General features: G+C 37.0%; 1 protein-coding gene across 6 annotated transcripts in view; it reads right to left on the bottom strand.

Moving 5' to 3' along the window:
- The window catches only part of BCL11A (BCL11 transcription factor A), a 225,341-nt gene that overhangs the window by 7,483 nt on the left and 191,806 nt on the right, over positions 1-26,052 (bottom strand). Inside the window, exons 3-4 of one of the 6 annotated variants that reach the window (XM_087930384.1) lie at positions 7,977-8,119; positions 6,392-6,556 (exon numbers count right to left, since the gene is read on the bottom strand). In XM_087930384.1, the coding sequence (XP_087786510.1) occupies positions 6,392-6,556; positions 7,977-8,119 (308 nt within the window). Of the gene's footprint in view, positions 1-1,866; positions 8,120-26,052 lie in introns of those variants that run through there. The other 5 variants (XM_087930378.1, XM_087930367.1, XM_087930376.1 and 2 more) reach the window with 5 other exon arrangements.

Raw genomic sequence — 26,052 nt, 5'->3', positions numbered from 1 at the left:
TCATGCAGACATATGTCTGCCTGCTCCCCCTTACTCTCTCCTAGTTGCATCCCCCTTCCAGCCACCTCGGTCACCCTTCCCAGTCCCCCGGTTGCTGCCTGCTACCTGATTGGCTGGTGGTTTTTTGACCCATGGAGCTAAACTCTATGAGACAAACTGTGTCTTGGCGAATGGGCTGAAACTAAGGGCAAGGGTCAAAAGGCTAGAGGCCCATTGGCCAGGGACAATTGCTGGGGGAGGGCTAGCAGAGGAGGAAAGCTGGCTGTGAATGGGTTGAAGCCGGTGGCTGGAGGTGAAGGAGGCGCAGCCAAGGGTGAGAGCCTGTAGGTCCTGGGACTCAAAATTTGAAGAGATAGAAGAATGAGTAGCAGATAAGTAAGATAATAGAAGTATGGTTTACTCAACTATGGTTTATGAAATAAGAATAATGTGCTAAGCCATCCCTCGTGATTTACATTAGCATGTTGTATGGTATAATACTCACTGAATTAAAATTGTAATGAGAACCTGCCTTGGAAAATTGGTAGTTGAACATGTTAAGAGAAGAGGTATTAACTAATAAGTCTTTCAGTAAGATGTAACACAATATATCTGTAGTTCTTCTGTACGTCTGCTAGCAACAATCTTTCTTAGTTCTCACTTCTGAAGTCCTGCAATGATTTCTGAAACTAGTGCTGTATGATGGCTGGAACTGTAAGAGGTAAAATCCTCAAATGGAAATTCATGCAGTTACCAGTTTTATGTAAATCTTTTCTAATTCAATCCTATTCTACTATAAGATGCTAGATCAGCCCATCCTGTGAGTCACCAGGATGTGAAAATAATAATTTTCATCACCATCATTAATGCAGTCTCCTGCATTAATAGGAATAAAAACTCTCTCATCCTCTTCCATGTCAGGAAAACATACTGTACCAAAAATAGAAGCATTAAGAATTCTCCTTTCCCAGCAAAGAACAGCAAAAATTTAGGCTTCATGTACACCTCACAAGTCCATAGGGTGTTAGATCCATGCTGAGGTAAAAGCTAAAAGAGTTCGTATATGGCTGGATTTTTGATGGATAATTTCAGCATGAACTGTTTTTTTCTCTATAAAACTTATGTCTCTCTGGCAGATGTTTATGTCTGGCAGGTGTGCATGTATGTATTGAGGGTATATGTGAGTGCATGCATATATGGGTATGTATCTGCGCGTACACAGAGACACACAAACCTTGTTTCAAAACTGTACCCTTACATTCCATGTTTCTCTCTTAGTATTAAAAGCAGCTGTTGGATTCCCTGAAGTAGCACAAATCAGAAAAAAATATAACAGTTGGCAAGCTATTTTATACTTCAGAATCCCAGAATGGAGGAATCCCAGTTTTTTATGTTGTGCTGATCATGGGTGTTATTTGAACAGCTTGATAGCAGAGTGATACCTGCCAAAATACAACTGAGCTGGGACATTAAGAGTTCTTAAAAGTCCTTTAAACATAGGTCATGGGCATTTTTAAATTAACCCATGAAAAATCCCTAGTGTGAGCTTTAGGGAAATTACTTTATTAGTTATTTTAAAACTGACATCTCAAGATTTGAAACTAGTATCAAATTGCTAATGAACTGACACCAATGTAAAGTTTAAAATAAAATTTAAACAAAAAATACACAAGAAATTTGTGTAGGAAGAGCAAGAGACAGTATCACAGAGGTATGTGTTTTTAATAAAGCAAACTGATGCTGCAACATGCAGTATTTGTATATATATATATATATATATATATATATATATATATATATATATATATATATATATATATATATATATATATATATATATATATAATGTATTGATAAAACCTATCAACTGTACAATCTATATAAAAAGAGCAGCTCCTATCCCAGTCTGTTTTCCAACTGGAGAAAGTATCACAAAACCATTTCCCAATATGTTGAGTCTCGAAGATTCAAACTTGGGCGGGGTAGAATGCGCACCCTAAGATGTTTCAATGTGCATTCTTGCACATCCTTAAAATGTTTCTGCCTTTGCTATATTATGATTGCATAGCAGTGACCATATATTTCCAATTCATCTATCACATGGATCTTCAGTTGATTTTAAAGTTGGGAAAAAGAAGAGGGAATTATGGGAGGTCACCATCCAAGGTTGCGTATCATTTTATAACTCGGTATGTTAGTGATTGTATGCAACAGTGCAAAACAGAAAGGGGTATGGGAGCGGCCAAGACGATAGACCCTCTCACAGGCAAATATGAGCATCTCCAATTTGCTCATCTTTTAGTCTTTAGCTATGCATTCTTAGGAAAACTCAGGAAGGAGAGGAAAGAAAACATCTAGATGGAAAATAAAATAAAGTTCTCATTTCTTTAAAAAAAATTCACTGTAATATAAAACTGAAGAAGCATTTCCTCAGGGGTAAAATATTTTATTGTAGTATAAATAGGGAGCTTTCTGGGTCTTTAGGTTAGTAATATATTAAAATGCCCTGTGAAGAAAACCCACTGGGCTTCTCTTAAAAGTTGCTTCTCTCACTGAGGGAAATTTACAGAGTGTGTCAAATGAGGATACGCAAAGCTTATGGTATGTACTTTAAGCAATTTTTTTTTATTTTTTTCAGTTTAGGGACAAAATGGGTGAATGAACAGGGTAATGCAGACAACTACCCAATTAAAAAAGACCCTCCCTCCCAAAACACAGACAGTGGTTTTCCCAATAGAACTTAACAAAGACAAAGGAAAAAAAAATACAATAAAAAGCCAGGTTGCCAATGACCTTTGGTCATCTAAATAATAAAAAAATCCAAAAAACAAAGATAAAAGCTGACGCCACTGTTCTCAACAGAGCGTGTAAGCAATAATAAATAGTGACTTCCATAGTAAAAGATAAAATTTCAGGTTACGACGAACAGCTTTCATTACAGGAATAGAAAAGGCTGATAATAACAAAATATTTTGCATTGCCATATACAAAAAAGGTATTGACTGCAGTGGGGCTCTCTCTCTCTCTCTCTCTCTCTCTCTCTCTTTCTCTCTCTCTCTCTCTTTAATATGCTTTCAATATCAATTTTTTTCCAATCTAAATATATAAAGCACCATTTTAATTTATTTTTCTTTTTGGCAATGGAAAGAAAAGCCTGCGAAACTTTATTTTTTCCTTTCACTCTATTTTTTTAATCTTTTTTTCTTTTACTGCATATGAAGTTTAAGATGCTGGAATGTAAAGGGGTAAGAGAAGAAAAGGGACCAGAGCACACTACAGAACAAACCAACATCATCACCTTGCATTACTGCATACAATATGGCAGCAAAAAACAAAGAAACCCCAAAAGAACTTTGATATGTACAACCATCAGAGATGCTCATTTAGTGCGACATTCAAACAGGTTTTTGTTCCCCCTCCCCCAAAACAGCCATTATATGGCCTCTTATCTGTACAATGTCACACTTTCCTTGTCATTATTTTTTGAAACATACAAATATTTTGCACTATATTATCCTGCCAAATTAAAAAATATATACTGTGGCAGCCTATTTGTTTTTTGTTTGTGTGTATGTTTTTCCACAACCAAAAAAGGTAACTGATACTCTTTTTTTAAAAAAAAAAAGAGAAACAAGCAACAATTAAAAATACAAGCTTCATTATAAATACTATAGTGCCTACTCTAGGTGAACATTAAATTCAAATACCATTCTAAAAATTACAGAAAAAAGAGACCATAAATGTGTTTTTCTTCTTTTCCTTTTGTTTGCTTTTCCTCTTCTTAGCATAGGAATCAACAGGAGTGTGCATTTTCCTATATTTAAGTACTAAATATTGTTAAACCTTTTTCCAAAGTATTTATTTTACAACCTGAAATGTTGTATGTATATCCAAGGCATAGGATTTTTAACTACTGGTTTTCAGTGAAGAACAGGTCTTGTACACCACCAAGACAATGAATTCTAAAATACATTTTCCCCTAAACATAATGAATTTTTTTTAAAAAAATCATAACATTTATATTTTTAAAAGTTTTGTACAAAATAACCACTTCTTTGCACTGCAGGAGCAAGACCAATGTCTGGGTTTTTTTTGTTTTTTTTGACATAACTGCAGGACTTGTTCCCATTTACAGCGCCATAATGTTATGTCCCACTCATTAGTCAAGTAAAATGGCAAGCTGGCAGAATTATTTATATGTTTATCATGAGATCATGCTCATTAAAAAAAACATTTATCTTGCAATTTTTCCCTTTAAAGTATAGACCTGTAAACTGGGAAAATTGTACAGTGCATTTAAATTGTCCTATCTGAGCAGTCTTAAAAAAGATTTTTATACTCAACCTGTGTACCTCTGATTAAAAGAAACAATACAGACACGACAGGCAGAGTCAAGTGCTATGTGAACTTCCAGCGGGGCAGATGCTAGCTTAATCATAAAGCAATGAATCCTTTTTTCTTGTCAATACAACAAGCACATAGCATAGGTTTAAAAAGAAACAAAATGAAGAACAACTTTTAGGGAGCACTACTACTCTTTCTCTTTCTTTCTCTCTCTCTCTCAGAATGTCACACATCAAGGCAAATCTTAATAGTTCATAGTTAATCATCATATCAATATTAGCTTATAACCTGTTCTTAATTTTAAATGGCAAACAGTGCTAATAAATCACTATATATATTTATACACTTCAGTAAAATATTATTGCCAGACTGTTTATACACCTTTCCTTATATAGAGGAAAATCATAGATTGATATATGATACACATGTTTGTGCATTGTTAATTTGATTGTCTAGTTAACAACCAACTAGACCTGCACTTAATAGTGTCTGTTTTTACGGTTAAGTCTTATTTTGTGCCAGGATCACTAAGATTTTTTTTAAAAAAATCTTTATAATGTGAATTTTCTTTCTCATGTCCTTAATCATCTTCCAAGGCCTTTTGCACAAGTCACATTCTTTTTATCAATAAAATAATTTTAAAATGGAAATGAGGGAGAAGAGAAGGGGAAGGGGAGGGACTGATACAGGTTAGTAATATTTTAACCTGAGAGAAGCATTCCCTCTGATAATAGTGATTGTTTTAAACTCTCCTAGAGCAAAATAAATTTCAGTTCTATGATCACTCTTTTTTTTAAAAAAAGGTGGACTGAGGAGGGGATTGAATGATGATTAACTAGGATTTGTTGGGTTTCTTTGTTTTTGTTTTTTAGGTAGCCACTGTTGTGAAAAATATAATACAGAGTTATCGGCTAGGTCCTAAAGGACTCATTTACATTGCCCAGTGCGAAAGTTGTCCTACAAGTTTAAAACAAGTAGTTGCCACCAACATGGCTTAAATATATTCAAGGCACTCAGATTTCCATTTTAAACCAAATGATAGTACAAATTTATCTTTGCTCTCATTTCCTCATTTTTCAATTAAAGACTTATCTCCCCACCAAAAATTAATTGATATTGTCAATGTTTTAAAGACAGAAATCAAAGTAACAAGGAATGTTTTCCCCTTTTCAGTGTTATCTGTCTATTGATAAAGGGTTAATTCAAAGCACATTTTCATTTATTTTTTAAAACATGGATATGATATATTACAGAATGTATGCAGCATGGTTGGTTGTTTAAAAATTCTTGTTTTGCTTTTCTCTCTTTCTCTTTCTCTCTTTCTCTTTCTCTCTCTCTCTCTCTCTCTCTCTCTGTGGGTTTTCCTGGAATATCACTGGAAACAGCCATGGTGCTGTGCATGTGTGTGAGAGATCTTTTTGTCTGTTTGCTCAGCAAAGAATTTGGGGACATTTTTTTAAAAAAAAACAGCCATAACATACCATACATGCTGTCTAATTTTTTAAAAAATTAATAAACATACACAACATGTAAATTATTGCACAAGAGAAAGGCTCAAAGTTTGCGTAGTATTGCCCCAATACAGATCATGCATTCAAATGATGAAAACAGAAAAGAAAGGAAAAACAAAACAAAAAGGAAGATGAAAACAGGTGTGCTGGTGACAAGCACTTTCTGAATACCATTCTTAGCTTCCAATATTTTACTCACAAGGGACTAGAAAATCTCTACACAGGGGGCCAGGAATAAATTGGGGGAAGGAAGGAGAAGGGGGTCAAGTTAATATACCTCTATTCAGTTTTTATGTCATTATTCAAGACTCGATCACTGTGCCATTTTTTCATGTGTTTTTCCAGGGTACTGTACACGCTAAAAGGCATCTTACAAATTTCACATTTGTAAACGTCCTTCCCCACCTGACCATGCGTTTTCATGTGCCTGGTGAGTTTGCTACTCTGGGCGCAGGCGTAGTTACACAGCTCACATTTATAAGGCCTTTCCCCAGTGTGGCTTCTCCTGTGGACAGTGAGGTTACTACAGTTCTTGAAGACTTTCCCACAGTACTCACAAGTGTCGCTGCGTCTGCCCTCTTTTGAACTAGGCCTTCCAGGGCCTGGACCACTAATATGCGGGGTGCTCCCTCCACTTCCTGTACCGCTGCGGCCTGATATCCCTCCATCCATCTCCCCGGGAGGCGTCGAGAAGCGTAAACTTCCATTTTCAGAGGAGTGTTCTGAGGAGGAAGCAAAAGGCGATTGTCGGGAGTCTCCAAAGTTGAGGAATGGATCTTTTAGCTGCCGAGAAGCAGCATACCCAGCTAGCCACTGGGAGTAAACATTTTCAGTGTTAGGCATAGCTGTCGTGGGAAGGTCAAACTCCTTCTCAAGTTTGATGCGTTTAGAAAAAGGACTTAGGGAGCTTGGGCTACCCAAGAGCAGCTTTTTGGACAAACCTCCGGAGGCAGATTCACCAGGGGAACACCCCCGACCATTAATAGCACCATCATCGATGCGATCAGATTCACCAGCTACTGAGTCTTCATCACATGTATCTCTATGCACCTCAGATTCAGATAAGTGCCCTCGTTTATGTTTCTCACCAAGAACCTGATGGAAAGCCTCACTGAAGTGCTGCATGGAACTCAGGACCATCCCTTGCATGACATCCGGGATAGAACGATTCTCCTCAATAGACCGGGAATTGTTTTCATGGTGCCGAGCTGCTTCTAGATTGATGCCAAAACCATAGTCTGGCCTTTCATTTTCAGTCAAATCCTCCTCTTCTTCTTCTTCCTCCTCTTCCTCCTCCTCCTCCTCTTCTTCCTCTTCTTCATCCCCATTTTCTGGAATAATATTGGAATCATTCTCACTTTTAAACTTAGCCACCACAGATTTGAGGGCACTGCTAGCACTGCCAACAAGATCACTGGTTCCAGGCTCTGGGGAACTGGCTGTTGAGAGGCCATCATCTGACTTCACAGTCATTGGGGAGGATTTGTGCATGTGTGTTTTCATGTGGCGTTTTAACTTGCTTGCTTGAGTGCATGCATGGTCACAAAGGTTGCACTTGTAGGGTTTTTCTCCAGTGTGGCTTCTACGATGGACAACTAAGTTGCTCTGAAATTTAAAGGTTTTCCCACAAAATTCACAGGACTTGGATTTGATAGGAGGCTGAGAAGGAGGAGGAGCAGATTGAAGAGGAGGAAGAGGAGGTGTTGCCAGAAATGGTGGCTTGCTGCCTGGCTGGAATGGTTGTAGTAACCTTTGCATAGGGCTGGGCCGGTTCGGTGACAATGGTGGACTAGAGGTGTTTCCAGCTAACTCCCTAAGCCGCCTGGAGAAATCCATAGCTGGAGGCTCCATGGCCATGGGGTTGAGTCGCAGCACCCTGTCGAAGGCACTGGGGTGATGGGTTGCAAGAGCCATTTCTTCAGCACCTAGGCGTTCTATGCGATGTGGATCCAAATGATGTCTTGGAGGGGGACTAAACAAAGGAGGTGTGGGAGGGAAACGGCCTTCTCCAAGACCTGATGCTTCTCTCGCGACTGACCCAGGTATTCTAAGAAGATTAAAAGGATTATTGTCTGCAATGTGAATCCCATGGAGTGGTGGCTGAGAAGGGCATTCTGCACCTAGTCCTGATGGGATACCAACCCGCGGTGTCAGAGGACTTCCATGTTCACTTTCTAAGTAGATTCTTAATCCATGAGTGTTCTGTGCATGTTGCAAGAGAAACCAGGCGCTGTTGAATGGCTGTTTACATGTTGTACACGTGTAACTGCTGGGTTCATCTTTACCTGTAAAACAACACAATGGTAACATCAATCTTTTAATTATCAAATTATTTCTGACATCAAAAGAGAAATTAATTTTTGTTAAATGTAATGCTAAATTGATTCAGTGCTTAATTCAGGCATTTGTAGTAGCCATAACGTTACCTTCAAAGCCACCTGTATTTACTGCCATAATCGGCCAGAAAATAAGCAGTTCCTCTCAATTAGACAAATCCTCTCACATGGATTTGTCTAATTTTGTTCTAAAGCCCCTGAAGCCAATGGCCACTTACTGAGGCAACAAATCCCATCCATCATTCTTCTAACATTTATGAGAGAAAACTCACTGCTTGTTTTCTGTATATTCTGCATAATTATATAACTTTGGTTTCATGCATCTAACAATCATTGGAAAGTATATAATTATCTCCTTAATACACTTCTTTGTCTACACTGTTAAAAATATCAATTACTGAAGTACTATATACAACTATCAACATCAATGATTAAGCTCTTTGTCCTAGACCAGCAAAAACGTACTTATTGTGTGTACAATCCTACATACCTGAGAATAAGTCTCTTATTTTGGGACTCACATGTTTGTGTAAGATTGGATAGGATAACACTACTAGGGATTGTAGCACAAAAATAGCATTAACTCAGCTACGTTTTCAGTTAACTTCAAAATTTTTAATGAGATTAATTCAATATAAACTTTACACTATAAAGTTGGCTGTGCAATGCTACAAATTTGGTTAAGAAGGAATATTTTGGAGCATCTCATTAAAACAGTTGTAATTTCTTCCAAGATCACATCACTACTGAGGGGACAATTTCTACCACAATTCTGCAAACACATGGCTATTTTAATTATGACTAAATGTGCTGCTCTGGCTTATTCTGAAGCAATCTAAAATATTGCACAGCCTTAACTACAAAGCTTACTTTAGAATAATTTCCTATTATTTCAGTGAAATGTTGTTTAAGATTTAAAGAGGCAGCCAACTGCACTCATGCTTACCTGGAACTATGTCCAATTGTTTTCAATGGATCCTACTCTTGAGTAATTATGTTTACAAATAATTATTGCCTATAGGTGCTTTATAAGCATACTGACTTTAAAACAAATATTTTTGAAATAATATAGAACTAAATTCTGAGGGTAAAGATTGTTAATCACATAGGAGTAGAAATTAATTACTTATCAGTTTTCTTTTGCAAACATGAACAATAAAAAATGAAAGTCAATTCCATTAAAATATTCCCTGATTTTTAAGAGAGATTAAACTATCAAAATGAAACTGTTTAAAATATATGATACAATAGAAGTTTGGGGTTTTTTGCGGGGGGGGGGGTTGAACTGACTTATAACATATACATTACCTCTGATAAAAGGGCAAATTTTATATATATGCTAGGATTTTTGAAATGACAAGTTTAAATAAAAATATATTTTAGATAGTTCAATTCTCACATTTGACTGAAAAATCAGTTGTCTATCTAAATTTAGTGAGGTGAACAATTGCAGTTTTTCTAGAAAATATTTAAGACTGTAAATGTGAATTTAATATTTTAAAATATTTGCATGTTATTTAAATATATGAGTTGTTTCAATAAACATTTTAGTGGGCATCCCTCTTCTTATTCTTTTTAATTTCATTTTAATCAATTGTCCTATAAAGAGTTGCAAATGCTGAACAGTTTCACCTCTTTTATGTTCAGAATAATCCTATTAGATAGATTAGATTGAATGCAGGTAGCTGATGTAACATCTTCCACTAAGCTTTGGGACTGAGAAAAATTTGGACACTTCTATACTTGGTCTGATATCTCCTACAAGCCTACTAGTTCTACACTCTAGAGCAGTTTAACTATCAATTAGCTTATGGATGACTGAGTAAATACAAGTGTGTGTGTGTGCGCGTGTGTATGCGCGCGCGCATACCTAGCCTCAACAAGATTTGTATGTGGTGCTCCTAATGTTTATATTCAAATGGCTAAAATAAAATGGAAAAAGACTGTTGTCTTGTAAAAAAAAGTTTTTTGGTGTGCGTGTACATATCTATATATTTGTCTATTTGTCTGTCTTGGGGTGCAATGGCTCAGTGGTTAAAGAAGCTGAGCTTGTCATCTGGAGAGCTGACAGCCTGGGTTAGAGACCCAAGCTCTGTGCAATAGAGTGAACTCCCATCACTTGCCCCAGCTTCTGCCCACCTACTGTAACTATTTGAAAATAACCTGGCAGAAATCAGAATAACTTCATCCTTGCATCTAGTTTAGCAGTTCAGTTTCCTTGAATATTTGGGTAGTTTTCTAACAATCTTTTTGATATACTCTATCTGTTCTGCCTTATTATTATCAGTGTTTTTCCAAAGAGAAGACTGGGTCTTATTTTTTTTAAACCCCCGAAAAAATGGCGAGGCCTTCTTTTTGGAGGGTTCTAATTATTGACTCACCTCATGGAGGCAGCACTGACAGCCCTGCCCTGCAGGAGCCCGGAAAGCCATCTACAGCCAATAATAGAGCTCCGGATCAATCCAGAGCTCTGTTATCACTGCAGACGCCTTCCAGCAGGCATCTGAAGGCGAAACGGAGGCCGGGGTGATGCATACGAGTGACAGCAAGTGGCCACAGAAGAAGACAAGGCAGGTGCGAGGTGTGCGAGGCCTGGTAAGCAGGGCAGCTCCACCCCCTCATCCCTACCCTAGCTTATTTTTTACCTGTGTGCCTCACCCCACCCCCTACACCCCGGGTAAGCGGGGTCTTAATTAGGGATAATTTTGTGGGTGGCGCTTAATTTGATCATATGCACTCGAAAACGTGATAGGGCTTCTTTTCAAGGTAGGTCGTCATTTTGGAGAAACACGGTAATATTTTATCATTGTTTTCCTAGTATTTCTTATAGTGAACAGGCATTGTTAAATACACCAGTGCAGGATATGGAACCTATGGAACATCATAAACTAGCAATTCCTCTGGTAAGGAAGAAATTAACAAAGAGGAGTCCAAAATGTCTACAAAGATTGGGGGAGAGATGTCCGAATGTTTAGACTCAAAGCAAATTTATCTTGAAATTAAAAAATGAAATTGCCTTTGCTGTTCCATTAATCTTGTCCAGTAATGCTGAGGACACAGTACACATACACATATTATGAAACTCTGATATACATATTCAAATGACTAAGAACATGTGTCTGTAGTTCATACTTTATGCATTTTCTGAAAAAAAATTGTTGTGTGAACATAACTGTCTCATAAACAGAACTGATGGAGCAGAAAAGCTCAGCCTGAACAAGGCCAACTCCATCACTGTGTGAAATGAAGCAGATATTTGAAGCTGCAGATGGGCAGAGCCTATTTCCCACTTCCTGTACTGTCAACTGCCTGCCCACAGCAGTCTTTTCATTTCATCTAAGACTGGGGTGGGGAACTATAGCCTTTTTTTGACTTGTGGTCTTCAACTCCCAGAATTCCTGAGCCAGCCATAAAGAGGTCATAGTTACCCACCTCTGGTCTAAGACAAATGGATCTTGGGAATGCTTTCCTGTCCTACTAGTCTCCTTTTTGCCACTGCTATGAGATGGAACTCAGATTGACATACATGAGGCATTTGTAGTACTTGTGGACAGTCAACGTGGCCACCTCACAAAGTCACTTGGAAGATCCCTTCAAAATGATGTATAAAGAGCAGTTGATCCTGGGTGCAACATTGCAGCTAAGGAAGAAGTCTATGAGAGCAGCAATTTCTCTCTGTTTCAGGAAGTGAGTCTTCTGGAGTTACAGCTGAACCCAAAGGTTCATTCCTCTGCTCCTGCTGGATCTGAATTCTGCCAACAGCCAGCAAGCAGCATCCCTGGCGCTGCTTCCCTACAGCAATAACCAACTCAACATAAAAAAGGCTCCCCCAATTCTGTAGTTATAAAAATGCACCTGATTATTAGAGCATAGTCCAAAGTCTATTTTCCAGCAATTCTCCATAGTGTAAAGAATTTGCATTACAGGAAACACCTTGGTTGAAATAGTTGAAAATATGCTAATCAGAACAGAGTGTGCTGAGCAAGACATGCCAACAGTCAAAATCTGTATAAAGCTGCATTACATGAGCTGATTGTGAAGTTGATGACTGGATTGTTTTAATAATGCATAAATTGCCAAGAGTTACCAGGCAATAGTGTATGTTCATGTTTGGAAACAAGAATATGTATTTTGTTGAAATGCCCCTACAAATGCATATTGTAGAGCAAACTTTGAAGAGCAAACTGGATTTACAATGGTATTTGACTGCAATATGTACTTCTGTAACGACCTGTAATACACTTTACATCAGTATTTATACTAGCACTCAATATAGCCAACTTGTGGGCAAACCTTCTTACAAGATTAGACAGTAGATGCCAAAATGAGGTTTCCAAATGCATGCTTAACAGAGGTGGTATTCAGCAGGTTCTGACCAGTTCTGGAGACCCAGTAGCGGAAATTTTGAATAGTTCGGAAACCGGCAAATACCACCTCTGACTGGAGATTTTACAGTATCCTTCCCCTGCCACGCCCACCAAGCCACGTCCACAGAAACGGTAGTAAAAATTTTGAATCCCACCATTGATGCTTAATATATGTTCAGGTGGAAAAAGAGGGAGAAAAAAATGAAGTGGATGGATTTGATCTTCATTGTTCTTGTTTTTCTCCTTACTTCAATTATGAAAAAGCAGTTTTACAAGAGGATTTTCATTATGTAAGGTACTGAATAAATGACTTTGGAAAATGATAGGCAGGCAGTATTACAGCAACCTCTACTACAACTAACACTGAATGCCCCCCCCCCGAACCTTCTTCAAGTTTCAGTTTTTCTATTATTATACATTTAGTCTGACAATTTAAATTGGGTGATCTAAAAATGAGAAAGAATCAGACACTGTTTGCAGGTGTTTAGCATTTTGGTTGCTTAAAAAAGCTTTTGAACAATATTTAACATTTCATTATTTTGTCAGTGCCAGCATTTCAATGAACCACATGTAGTGTTTAGCACAGGGGCACTGGAGACCCTGGCAAATAAAAGGATACATCTTCTGAAAAGAAAGAAACATGAGTGTGATTCCCATAAGCATGTTGGTAAGATTTGGGCAATGCTCTAGATGGAAATTAAGAAGAGCAATCTTAAAGTTAGGGAACACCATGTAAAGACAATGGGCAATGCAACTCATTTTATTTTGATACTGAAAACTAGTTTCTTTTTTTAAAAAAAAACCTCTTACAGAAAGCGATACCATCAACCTCCAGTCTACTAACAATACAATACTCTCCTGCTTAGCTGGTTTATGTATTAGGTCAGTGGAAATAGCACTATGTCTTATAATGAGGATACAACACAGTTTTTGTAATTGCATTTTAGCATTCCCATCAACTAGATATTCTGGATCAGAAGGGCAACTGATATAATCATAATGTCAATGAGAAAGGCTGTTACAGCAGAGAGTAAAGATTATATGGGGGGAAAAGCAGCTTTGAAACTGGTAATTATTACCAGTCCACTAATAGCAAATGATGCATTACAATTTTACCGTATAATCTGTATTTCATTCAGCTTCTTGTCAGGGCAGTAGATTGTATTATACTGTTCACAATGCCAAAATTTCTAACCTACAGTCATCAATAAAAATGTTATGTTCCATAATTCAGCAAATGACTTTCTTAACAACATATTCAACTGTTCTAAAGGCTAAAGTCAATTTTATACAGCATTTTTAAAAAGTCACTTATTTACTAGTCTAAACATAAAATATATATTTTTTATTTGCTCAGATGAAAAAGTAGATTTCCTTTTTTGGCCATTTCTGCTTGGTGAGGGAGTTGGGGTGGGGGGGGTAGAAGAAGAGGGACAGAGCAAGAATATGTAACCTGGGACAGCAAGACAGTTTAACTCCATGGGTGATTTACCACCTGCTTTGAAGAAACACAATTTCTAATTTGTCTATTAGTAGTTGATTAATTATGAAAGCTATTGACTGACCATTTTACCTCCTGAAGATATCTCTACCAGCCAGTGAAGGATTTCTAATGCATTAAAGATTAGAAGAAAAATCCAGCTAAGGCAAATGCAGCAAAGTTAGCAAGTTTGCATGAGGTGAAGAACAAGGTGCAGTTGCAAAGTTTTTGTTTGTACCTCTTTTAACTTTTCATGCATACGGAAAATGTAATGGGACAAAATATCGGAAAGTTTAGTTCTCAGTTCATCCACGGTGCTTTGGCACTTTCTTCCATTCCAGTGAGAGAAGACACAATAAATAAAGGCCACAATTTCTCAGCTTTGGGAAGCTTTGGGGAATATTCTGAGAATTGAAATCCACACATCTTTAAATTCCTGAGTTTCAGAAATACTGCATTGGATAAGGAATGCAACAAACTATAACAAAGGGTAAGACATCAGAAAATAAGAAAGTCAGGATGAAGACATGGGCAGAGCCAATATAAAGATTAAATTTAATACATTCCAAGTTCCATTAAATCAATTTAAATATCTTATATAAATACTGCCCAAGAAAGTAATACTTTCCTTCTTTTACATTAACATTTGCACCCTAGAAGGGCTCAGTGAATGGAATGCAAGACTTTTTGGGGATGGCATGCATGCAGTCCTGAGATCCCAAGTGAGTATCTCTGCTACAGATTCATGAAAAGTTATAGAAAATACTGTAATAGTTCTAATTTACTAGCTCCTGATGAGATTATATAAACACCAGAGTTACACAAACATAATAAATTGCATGTTATCAAAAAGCATTCCACAAAATTCTTGGTATGTATTTATAAAATACCAGAAAAGGGGTCTAACATTATTTGCCCTACTGGAAACCCAAGTAGCAACTTAGCTAAATGGCTCGCGAACACCATCAATTTTGCAACCTCGCCAAGTATTAAGTCAGGTAACATATTCAATAGTACTCCCAAAAATTTAGCCTCTAAAGGTGCTTCTGGTTGTGAATAATTGGTCATTGTCACTGGCTTGAGGGCTTGTTGAAGGAGGTATTCCCTAGCAAAAGTGACTATTTCAGACATTGTACCAGATTTTGGCCCACTTGGCTGACAGCCAGCTCCCTCTGGTCCCTGAGTCACTAAAGTCCAAGCTTGGTGAAGGCCCACTGAACAATTTAAAATTATGACATAATTTATATAGAATCCTATTTAAGATTCTCATGGCTTTATGTTAGTCGTTCGTATTCATCCCAAACTATACAGAGAGCAAATGAAAAACCATTTCAGTAAAAAAGCTGAAGTAAAAAAAAAAAGTAAAAAAGCTTCACTAATCGGGGGCTTCCGGTTTGAGCTTCTTCAGCGACAGACCGAAACCTCGTCTCTACGAGGCTTCGATCTGTGCTCGCCGCTGGAGCGCCCTGAGCCAGCTGGCTTTGGGGCTAAACCACCCCATAGAGATGGTGAAGAGGGGGGAGACTGCCTGCAGGGTTGAGGAGAGCCGCATCTCTCCTCCCCAGCTGGCCATTAAATGGCCACCACAAAGAAGAACTCAACCGGAAAAGAATGTGCAGGAGGAAGATAAGAGGAGAAAGTTTTGGTTGACCGGGTCAAACAGCAAAAGCAACAAATAAGGTACCCTGGAATTGAAACTATTAAAAAACAATAACATTGTTCCCTAAGAAGATTTTTAAGCTGCAAAGGAGAGAGAAAAGGGAAAAGATTTGGTTTTTTCCCCCTCTTTTTCCTATACTGACAGCTAAGAGACTTAAGCAAGAAATTGGAAAAAAATCCACTTTGACATCAATAGGCATTTAATGCTGCAAATAAAAAGTCAAAGGGATAATAAAGATTTCTGGATAATTAAAAGCTTTTGAAAACAGGAAAGGAGAGAGGAAGAATAAAAGGGCAGGATCTGGAAGGGAGGAGACTACCTGGAATTAAAAAAGAACTTATAGCCAAATCTCAACAAGACTTCCAAAAGATACATTCTAACTGAAATATCGCAACAAAAACCCCAGGAAGAGAAAGTTGAAAAAGAAATAAGAAGATATAACTCGGGACTATCTGGATTACTTGATGATTTCTGGATTCTTGGTTATTGTTTTGAATGACTAAAATCAATCCTGTGGTTGTTTAAAATGGCTCCACTTTTAGAAGAACTGAAAATGGAACTTAAAAAGTACAAAGAAGATGCACAAGAAGGGAGGGGTTCTTTTGGCTTCGTATTTCAGTTTTTAGAAATGGAGATTTGGAATTATGAGAAACAACAAGAAAAGCCTGCAAAACAAGAAGATTGCGACAAAGAAGAAGCCATCTTCAATGAACAAGTAACCTTAGATGGGGGAAAAAAGGAAAGGGGGGAAAGAGAATGGAAAGTTTAAGATTGGCAAAAACAACTTCAAAAAAAATAGAATGAAAATAAGTATAAAATCAGAAAGCAACAGAAGAGGGAAATGCAGAAGAGAGAATCGGAAATAGGGGGTAAAAGGGGGAGGGAGAAGATGAGAGGGAAGAAAGAAAGGAAAAGAAGTCATAAAGGACAGAAAAAAAATACAGAGAAACAGGGCCTATTTAGAGATAACGGGTGAAAATTTAGTGGAAAAGGGATTCTGCAAAAGTTCATAAGATAGTATGGTTATATTAGAAACAGAAATAATTTTAGAAAATATGAAACAATGTATGATTAAAATGTCTGATAAAATAGCTATCATAATTCAGTGGAATGCTTGTCAATAAATAAATGTAATAAAAGGTACATTTAATGATTTATAAAACATACGTGAAGAGAAATAAGGGAAAAATTAATTATGGAGATTATATCTGTTTTTAGGGAAGTATGATATTTAATTGAAATGAAGTGTTAAAGATGTTAAGATTTTAATGATTATTAATGATAGAACTGAACTGGAACGGAATGAGGGTTTATAATTACATATATTTACAATTTTTTTTAAAGAATATAGTGTGTATTATAAGAATGTACCAAGCAGAATTCGATTGGAAGTTATGTATTATGTATTATATTGAAGTATTATGTATTATATACCTTAAGGTATATATTGAAGTTTAAATAAGAGTTGAAGGGATGTAATTAAAAGATATAAAGGTGTCATACTCCAATTAGTAACTACAGGAAAAAACTTGTTTAATGAGAAAAGATAAGATGAAATTGAAACAGAACAAACAAAAGTATAAATATAATGATTTGAATTGAGATGAGATAATCAAATTAAAATTGGGAAAACCAAAAGAGGGGAAAAACTATATAGAAAATGTAAAATAGTATAAGATAAGGAATAGAATACAAAAAGGAGCATGAGATTGAGTTTTGTGTCTATATAAAGAAGTTCAACCCAAGATGTTTTACTTGTATTTTGTATGTGTGAAAACCCAAATAAAACTTTATTTTTTTAAAAAAAGCTTCACTAATCATTTCCTGGAGTAAAGGCCTCTTCTATAACTTTAGTACACAAATTTGGGATATAATTTAAAGACAATAAATTTACTGTGGTTCTTATGAGAAAACGTATACATAGGGAAGCACCATTTGGACTTCCTTAGCAACACCTGAGAACAGCTGCTTCAAACTGGTTGGTTACCTCAGGTATTTTAGACAAATTAAACAGAGGAGATATAATTAAAATGAAACTCTTGAATATACTTCAAGTATATTCAGCTTATAATTGTCTTCTCCTTTGGAAGGAAAATATATGTGGTAGAAACCATATTTATATTTCCCTATGGAGGCCTCGATGAAAACCTATCTGAATTTGATTCTCAACATGCTAAACAAAACAAGCACTCATGCTTCCACTCCCTTCACAGAGCAGTGTCTCTTTTTCAGTAAGATTTTCAGGGCACAGATGGGTTGTATAGCTCAGGCCAAGTGAAAGACAGTGTATTGTTGCTCAACAGAGGCTGTACATCTGTGCAGTGTATGCACATTTCCCATGATAAACTAAGGAAGAATAGTATGCATATGCATTTCCATGTTCCTTCTTCTTCCTTATTACCATTATCTGTACTCAACTATCAAGAAGCCTACATAGAGGCTTAATGACAGAATATCTGGGTGGATGACTGATTGAAAAGCAAAAACCATTTATATTCTGCATCCTTGTGCTCTTGAATTAGGTATAACCTGAATGCAACAGTTTATTTTTTAACTAAAAGGTTTTTTGCATCCTTAACATGCTGATCATCAACAGACCTCTGCATATTTTACAGTTCCATGTAGATGAAGAAAAGCACTGAAAGTATTGAATTCATAGCCTGGGCATTTCTGCTTACCTTTAACACAAACAAGTTTTTATCTCTTAAGGATTGGAGAGATGCTTTTGAAGAATTAAACCCCAGCATTACCAAGATAAATGTCAGGGTTTTTAATACTTAAAAGGCTTTAGTACTTTGCATAGTGCCTTCCAACTCCCTCTTGTAAGCAATGGGGTGGGATGCAAATTTTTAAACTACTAGTTCTGTGGGCATGGCTAGGTGGGTATGGCCAGGTGGTTGTGTGACTGGGTGGGCGTGGGGGGTTTTTTTTGGTTTTTTTTTTGCCTACTGGACCTCAGGGAAGCCTCCTGGGAGCAAAAATAGGGTGGGGTGTGTGTGTGCTGCATGCTTTCTAGCTAATCTAAATCGCGTGGCACAGCTGATCTTCAGAAAACAGCTGATCAATGGGGGGGAGGAAATACCTTGATCTTCGGAGTGAACCGGTTTTCTCCCAGCTGATTTTTGGAGCTACCAGTTCACCCGAACCGGTAGAATCCCATTCCTGGTAACCATGGACCCTAGTCTAGACACAGAATATTATCATTTTACATCCAATTTATATTGCTCCATTTGGTATTTTTCATGCACTCAAATTATAGAGCCCAAGATGATGATATGGGCAACAGTTTCAAGATAACCATCAAATATTAGCACCTTCAAATAACAGTAGCACTGTGTGGTATTGATTTCATTTTACTCAAGTGCAGAATTTGGAAATGGGCCAAGAATTCAGCACTAGTCGATAAGGCTTTGGAACCCAATGACTGTGAAATTTTCTGGATCTAGGGGTGGAATTATATTACAATTTCAGAAGACTACATGTTCTCACTTTTAAACCATTTGAAGCTTTTTATATCCCCCTGGAATGGTTAGAAACATTTGTGTTGATGGGAGGGGGGGAGTCAATGAGGATTTGAGCAAAAAGAACAAACATATGGACATTCACTTCTTTTATATAATTTAAACAGACTGAAAGATTCAGTTTTTCTTCATGCACTGTTGAATTATCTCAGCACATTTTTATTTCATTTGATTATTATTTTTAATTAAGCACTCACATACACAGAGCCCTAGGAAAAAAGCAGCCTAAGTTCCTTAATGCTACATGTGCAGTGGTGCAGATTATTCCACGATTTGAAAATAAAACAATAGGTTACAGCTAAGAGACAGCTGGAACAAACCCAGGCTAAGCATGATAGAAGACTATCCTACTTAGCAAATCATGCTAATTTAGCCAAACTGAAGCACTGGGTTGCCAAGTTTCAACAGACCTTTACTATGCACTATGGATGGAACTTCTCTAAAGTGCCTCAAAATTGTCAACAGCATGAGATTTCTGGCTTATAAAGAAGCTTTTCCAAAGTCAAGAAAAAAAACCAATTACTTGTCTTTTATTCATTAGATTTATATTTCAAGTTGGTTTCAGGAGCTCTTGGCACCATACACAGAACTCTCTCCTCCCACTTTCCCCCCACACAAACCTGGGCGGTAAGTTGGGCTGAAAAAGTGTCACTGGCCAGCAGTAATCCAGTTACTTTATTGGCTCATTCAGTGAACTTCTAAGAATAGATCAAAACCAAAGTCTCCCTGGTGCCAACCCAACATCTTAACCATTATTAACCAATCAACCTAGTCCTCTGAATTCTACTAAAAAATCTCCTATACCTATCTAGTAAGCCTGGTTCTCACAAAGAACAGAGCAGTGGATCTATTTGCATTTATTCTATCATATTACATATCTGAACATTTGTATCAATCCTGAGTGGGGTAGGAGAATTTATCAGAGAAAATCCCAGGCTATATGCTATTGACAAATTACTATGTTTGCTTTAATACAGGACTCATCTGAATCACTGCTTGCAACACAAATGGTGTATTTGAGATACAAATTGATTTCCTCTTTTGCGAAAATGCTAAAACTGTCTGTAAAAATGCCTGTGTTTACCTTTCAGCAGATAATTCTCTAACCTAATGTTTATAAGCACTCTTTGGGGCTTGGGAACAGTGCAACTCAATAAGGAGACAATTTTAATACTTTCTCATTTTTAAAAAAATCATCCCATGCCAATTATTCACTCTTCCCACCTGAATCACTATTCAACAATATAAAGATTGTCTTCATCTCAACATAAATGAGAGCAACGCATTAAGGATTAAGGGTTTAATGTGAGCAAAGGAAGGTAGTAAAGTGAGCTTCAGTTGTCATTTGTAATTACTTAGACTTACTTTCAGTATATTCAACATAGATACTCCTCTCCACCCCTTGCATACAAGGTAGAAATGCAAAACAACTTTGAAAGGTGCAAAGGGTAAAGCAGTACATATCAAAACCTAGTACTACCAGTTTCTTTGATTCACTCTTTAATTTTCATCTCTTACTAAAATTTCATTGCATGTACCATGAGTTGGCAAATCCAACTTCTGCATGCAAGTACTGTGGAGTATAATGTTAGACTGAAGCCAAGTAAGTGGGAGCAACTATCAATTTAGGCTACTTCTAGCATTCATGTCACATGGCTGCACTGTTCTAGCAAGACTGGATCAATGGGCGAGAGCCACCTGGTTTTTTTCTCTGCCCTGCCAAAGTACCAGAAGGAGGAGGGGGAGAAACACACGGTGTTTGCTCCTAAGAGCCAGGAAGGGAAACAAGAACATGGAGCAGAGAGTGGGCCAGACAGAAGGGCCCCTGTTGTGCCACCTCCTTCCCTGCCCTGCTGTGCATATAGACCTGCCAATTCTCTGACTTTCAACACAAAATGCAAGTTTTAGAGTATCCCCCTCCCTCTCCCAAACTTTAATGGTTTGCCTTTATTCTATTAGGTTGTATCTACACCAAACCATAACCAGTTCTTGGTCATTAAGGTTTTTTAGAAGCCTGATTCTGATGTTAAAAGAAAACAAGTATTCTGCAATTAAACTCCTACATTATCTTCTCAGGGCCCTGAACTTCCGCACAAGCTTAAAAAGTATAATAATGCTGTTATGACAGATAGATGGTAAGTCAAGAAACATTCATACCCCACTTAATGATGAATGGAACCTCTACTCTAATTTCTTCCTACTCACACAGACAGGTCTGCATTCTACAATCTGAAGTGGGAATTGTGGCAGAATTCTGATATGACAGTAAAATTTTAGAGTGTGAAAAGAAAAAAACTTTTTCTATATTAAAGGGGAATAGGCACTTATCTTCTAAAGAAGTTTTTAAAAATAAGAACATGTTTTAATTGAGCTCAGAAACATATGCAATCAGAATAATTTCTTTCATTTTTTTTCTTTGTTTCCAATCAGTAGTTTAACTCCTATATTTTATCTGGAGTCAGAATTTGAAAAAATACTGATTTTGACCATTTCAAACAAGATTGATGAATCGAATAACATAGGATAGATATATGACTAAATGATACGTCAGAAATAAATGGGTGTGGAGAAGGAGATTCTGACAATGGGATGAATCTACTTGATTTTGTACTGGAATCTGCATGTAATTATGACAACAAATAACCTCATAATGATCTCTTTCATGAATGCACAAACAAAGCAAATTCAATTGCTGGAATCTTATTAAACATACTATCAGGCCCGAGTTTTTTACTATTTTAACTCTTTTTTTTAAAAAAAAACAGCATTATACTCATCATTATTTATTTTATAATAAAAGATTGATATCACAATCCTATTCAGGGATCTCAGGATTCTTTCTAAACAAGTTGCATGATGACCACATGCAGCTTCAATTTGCTGCCATCTCACTAAACTCAGTGAGATGTTTGTCAGTTAATATGTATAAAATTATCCAAATGTAACATTCAATTCAGTTTCATTGAAGTGACTGTTTCATTCAGCTTTTCTAGAAAATTCCATGCATTATTCTTATAAAGACTCAATAGGCTTGATAAAACTTCAGTTGCTTGTCTGGATCTGGAAAAGCAGGAGTAATCAGAATTAGCCAAGCATTTATACAAATTGTATTCAGTTTTGTGGGTCACAAATTGTGTGGACTTTTTCCAATGACCAAATAAGGGAAGAACTAATCCATCCATAGTCTTAAAAAAAAGATTTTTTTTAAAAAAAGAATAGCAGTCATTGGTATAGCTAGAATCCAAAGCAGGGCCAGCTGGGAAGAAATTATACAAATTACATGGCACTGAAGGGAAAGCAATGGGGATGGAAGTTAGAGTAAAGTATTTAAACACTTAATTCTGCCAAATCAGTAATGGAATGATATGTTTGCCAATGTGCTAATAAACTTTGTGAAAGCTTTCCTTATTTGTAATAGTAAAGACAATGTCCAAAATGTATTAGTATTTGTACACAATTGACATTTTAGGAGAATTAAAAATCTAGCATTTCCACTGCTACAAGGCTTCTGTTATGCTAGTCCAGAAATGTCAAGAGTTCCAACCTGTATAGAATGAATCAGAGAAATGGCTATGATTTGTACCAGTATGTATCCTTCTAGGAAGTGAAGGAAATGGGAGTAGGAAACTTAGTAATGAGAGCAATCCAGGTTACCTTGCTAAGAATATGACTGTATCTCTAGAAGGCTACAATATATCCATTGCTGTTGAGGCTTAGTCAGAATTGGGTCCAAAGCAGAAGTAGTATTCAGCAGGTTCTGACCAGTTCTGGAGAACCGGTAGCAGAAATTTTGAGTAGGTTGGAGAACTAGTAGTGGAAATTTTGAGTAGTTCGGAATACCCCCTCTGACTGGCCCCACCCCCATCTATTCTCTGCCTCCTGAATCCCAGCTGATTAGCTGGGTCTTCTTTTGTTGCCCTGCACAGGCAAACAGAGGTGGAAAGCAGGTTAGTGGGGTGGGGAGAGAATGGGGATTTTACAGTATCCTTCCCCTGGAGTGGGGAGGGAATGGAGATGTTACAGTATCCTTTCCAGGGGTGGGATTCTACCAGTTCGCACCTATTTGTTAGAACCGGTTGTTAACATTCTAAGCAGTTCAGAGAACCAGTTTACTGGCCTAATCCTGTAAAGAAGGCAGGAAGGAAACATTCTTGGCCGGACTAGACTTCCTGTCTCAGGAATGTCTCTGGAGTTTTCCCCCCTCCTTTGCTGGTACTTTGCTTGTGTTGAATGACCATTCAAAGTTACAATGGCACTGAAGAAAGTGTCTTATGACCATTTTTCACACTTACGACTGTTGCAGCATCCCCACAGTCATGAGAGGTCAGGCGAGGAGATGTGTGCCTCGATGTGAGTGATATTGAGTTGGCCACAACCAGCCAATAACATGACCACTAAGCCATGTCCACCCAGTCACATGACTACCAAGCCACACCCACCACATAAGCCACGCCCACAGAACCGGTTGTTAAAAATTTTGAATCCCACCCCTGATCCTTTCCCTGCCACACCCACCAAGCCATGCCCATCAAGCCACGCCAACAAAACTGGTAGCAACATTTTTTGAATCCCACCACTGGTCCAAAGGTCTTTCTACCTAGGGTTCAGGGGACAAGCATGTTTTCCACTGTATAAACCACAAAGTTCTTATGAACGTGATTTAATCTGGGCAACCTGAAACAAAACAAAATTATCCCTTCCCTTCCACTCCCCCCTCCCCGTTCTTCCCTTTGTGTTTTATACAGGAACTGTGATCAATTCGTTCAGCTGGAAAAAAGAAGAAAATGGGATAATTTTCTTTCAGATTGCCCAGATTAAATTATGTTTATTAAGAACTTTGTGGTTTATACAGTGAAAAATGTATTTGTCCCCTGAACCTTAGGTAGAAAAACCTTTGAACCCAATTCTGACTAAGCCTCAACAACAATGGATATACTGCAGCCTTAAATTTGTTCATAAGAAAGAAGTGGGGTGGGACTTCATCAAGCACTGGATATGATTCCACAATTCCTTTCTTAAGTGACCACTTGCTGTACATACTCATTAAGGAGACAAAGAGATAACCAATCATTTTGAAAGACAGGACAACGGAAATACATGATCAGGTAGCGTTCATCAAAAAGTATTTTTAGAGGAAAGATGGGATCAAAGGCTAAGCTATAGTCCTTACTTTTTGTTTTTCTAGAGGGCTATTTTAAGAATGCAACCTGGTTGAAGGGATTCCCCTTTAAACAGACAAATATATGTTATCTGAGAACTCATTATCAAACTTTGACCTTCTCTTCCATCGATCTTAGAGGATGATTGAATAAGAATTTTTTATTAGATATACACAATGCCTGCTATCACTGAAGGTTTTTTTTTCAAAAAACAAATACTAGGGATTTTCTAAAACTCAAAAATTAACATTTTCAGAGCTTGCCATGACAAAAGGAACTTATGATCTCTCTTGATACAGCAGAAGTTGATAATTTCCATCAAAAAGAATATAAGTTTTTACCATTCTTCTTAGTCCTACACACATCTATAGTCAGTTGCCTTTCACCTTTTGAGGCTCAGAGCACATACTCACTTTCATCTTCTACCAAAAAACAGATGCATGACAATGGGAATAGATAAGAAAGTTAGTATATTCTAATAATATATCATAGATAGATTTTAAATAAGAGACAAAGACAGCAATCATGATAAAATTAAATGAGGAATTAAGCTTCATAAGTAGAGGTAAAAGAAGTCTTAGCCATTCCAAGATTAATAAAAATGTATACTGGTCAGCAAATAAAAATTTTAAAATGTGATTTGATTAAAAAGACAATAGTTTTCAAATTTAAATGAAAAGATCTAATGAAAGATATTGTCTTAGTCTGCCAAAACTAAGAATAAAATGTCATTAGCTGGGTTTAAGAAACCAGACATGTTATTTATGTCAATTTATAGACAAGATTATTAGAATATAAACAGTCATTTTGTAGAGGCAAACCAGAAATTGGTATATTTAATGTCAAAGCCACTTCCTGAGAGGGATCCAACAATGATTCTCAAACCTGTCTCATATCTAGGTAATGGGTTTCATTTCATTCTCGGACCCTCAACTAACCAACATCTGAAAAATGAAATTTTTGTAAGTTCTTTTCTAATGTAATTTCCTAATTGCATCCATCCTTTCCTTGATCACTCTGTGGATTCATACCTGGTTCTTTAATGGGTATAGGTCAAATACAACTTCCAATGAGAGTTACTAAAAGTCCTGTTAATACAGATGTGCAACCTAGCTAAAGTTAGTATATTATTTCCTTTTGTGATATACTTGATATTACAATAAATGTTTCAACATTCACTTCTGAACATGAATCACCTATTCTTTTACTTTTATTTCTTTTAGGAAAGTAAAATACATCTATTAGAAAAACCTCTCAAATGGCAGAAATAATTGCTAGAGGAACTATGCTGTAAATCTGACATAGTGAGACTGTCCAAGTTATTTCAGATTTGAAGCAGAAACTCCAATGGCGCCTTTTCACACTAAAATATAAACTGAATAATTGACAATCCGATGTCCCCATATCTGAACTACTGCACCTTGTCTAATGTTAGATCTGGCTCCTGTTGACCTTTTGCCACTTAAAAATAATTCTATGGTTCTTTATAACAAGGTTATAATTTTATTTACTGCTCCAGAATAAAATTTTGTTTCTCTTGTAAACTCCCACACAGCATGTGTGCATCTTTTGTTACTAGACACGCCTGCATTAATTCAGATGCCAGGGAACGGATCCTCCTTTCCTTCTCCTTTCTCTTGCTATCAGGGGGAAAAATATATATTGGAACAGCAGTTCATAGCTAAACTAGGAATT

Source organism: Pseudonaja textilis, chromosome 1 (genome assembly GCF_049901715.1).
Source record: "Pseudonaja textilis isolate UNSWEBS1 chromosome 1, rPseTex1.2, whole genome shotgun sequence".
NCBI classification, from domain to species: domain Eukaryota; kingdom Metazoa; phylum Chordata; class Lepidosauria; order Squamata; family Elapidae; genus Pseudonaja; species Pseudonaja textilis.
Note: the sequence above shows the minus strand (reverse complement) of the source record. Positions and strands in the feature narration are given on the sequence as shown.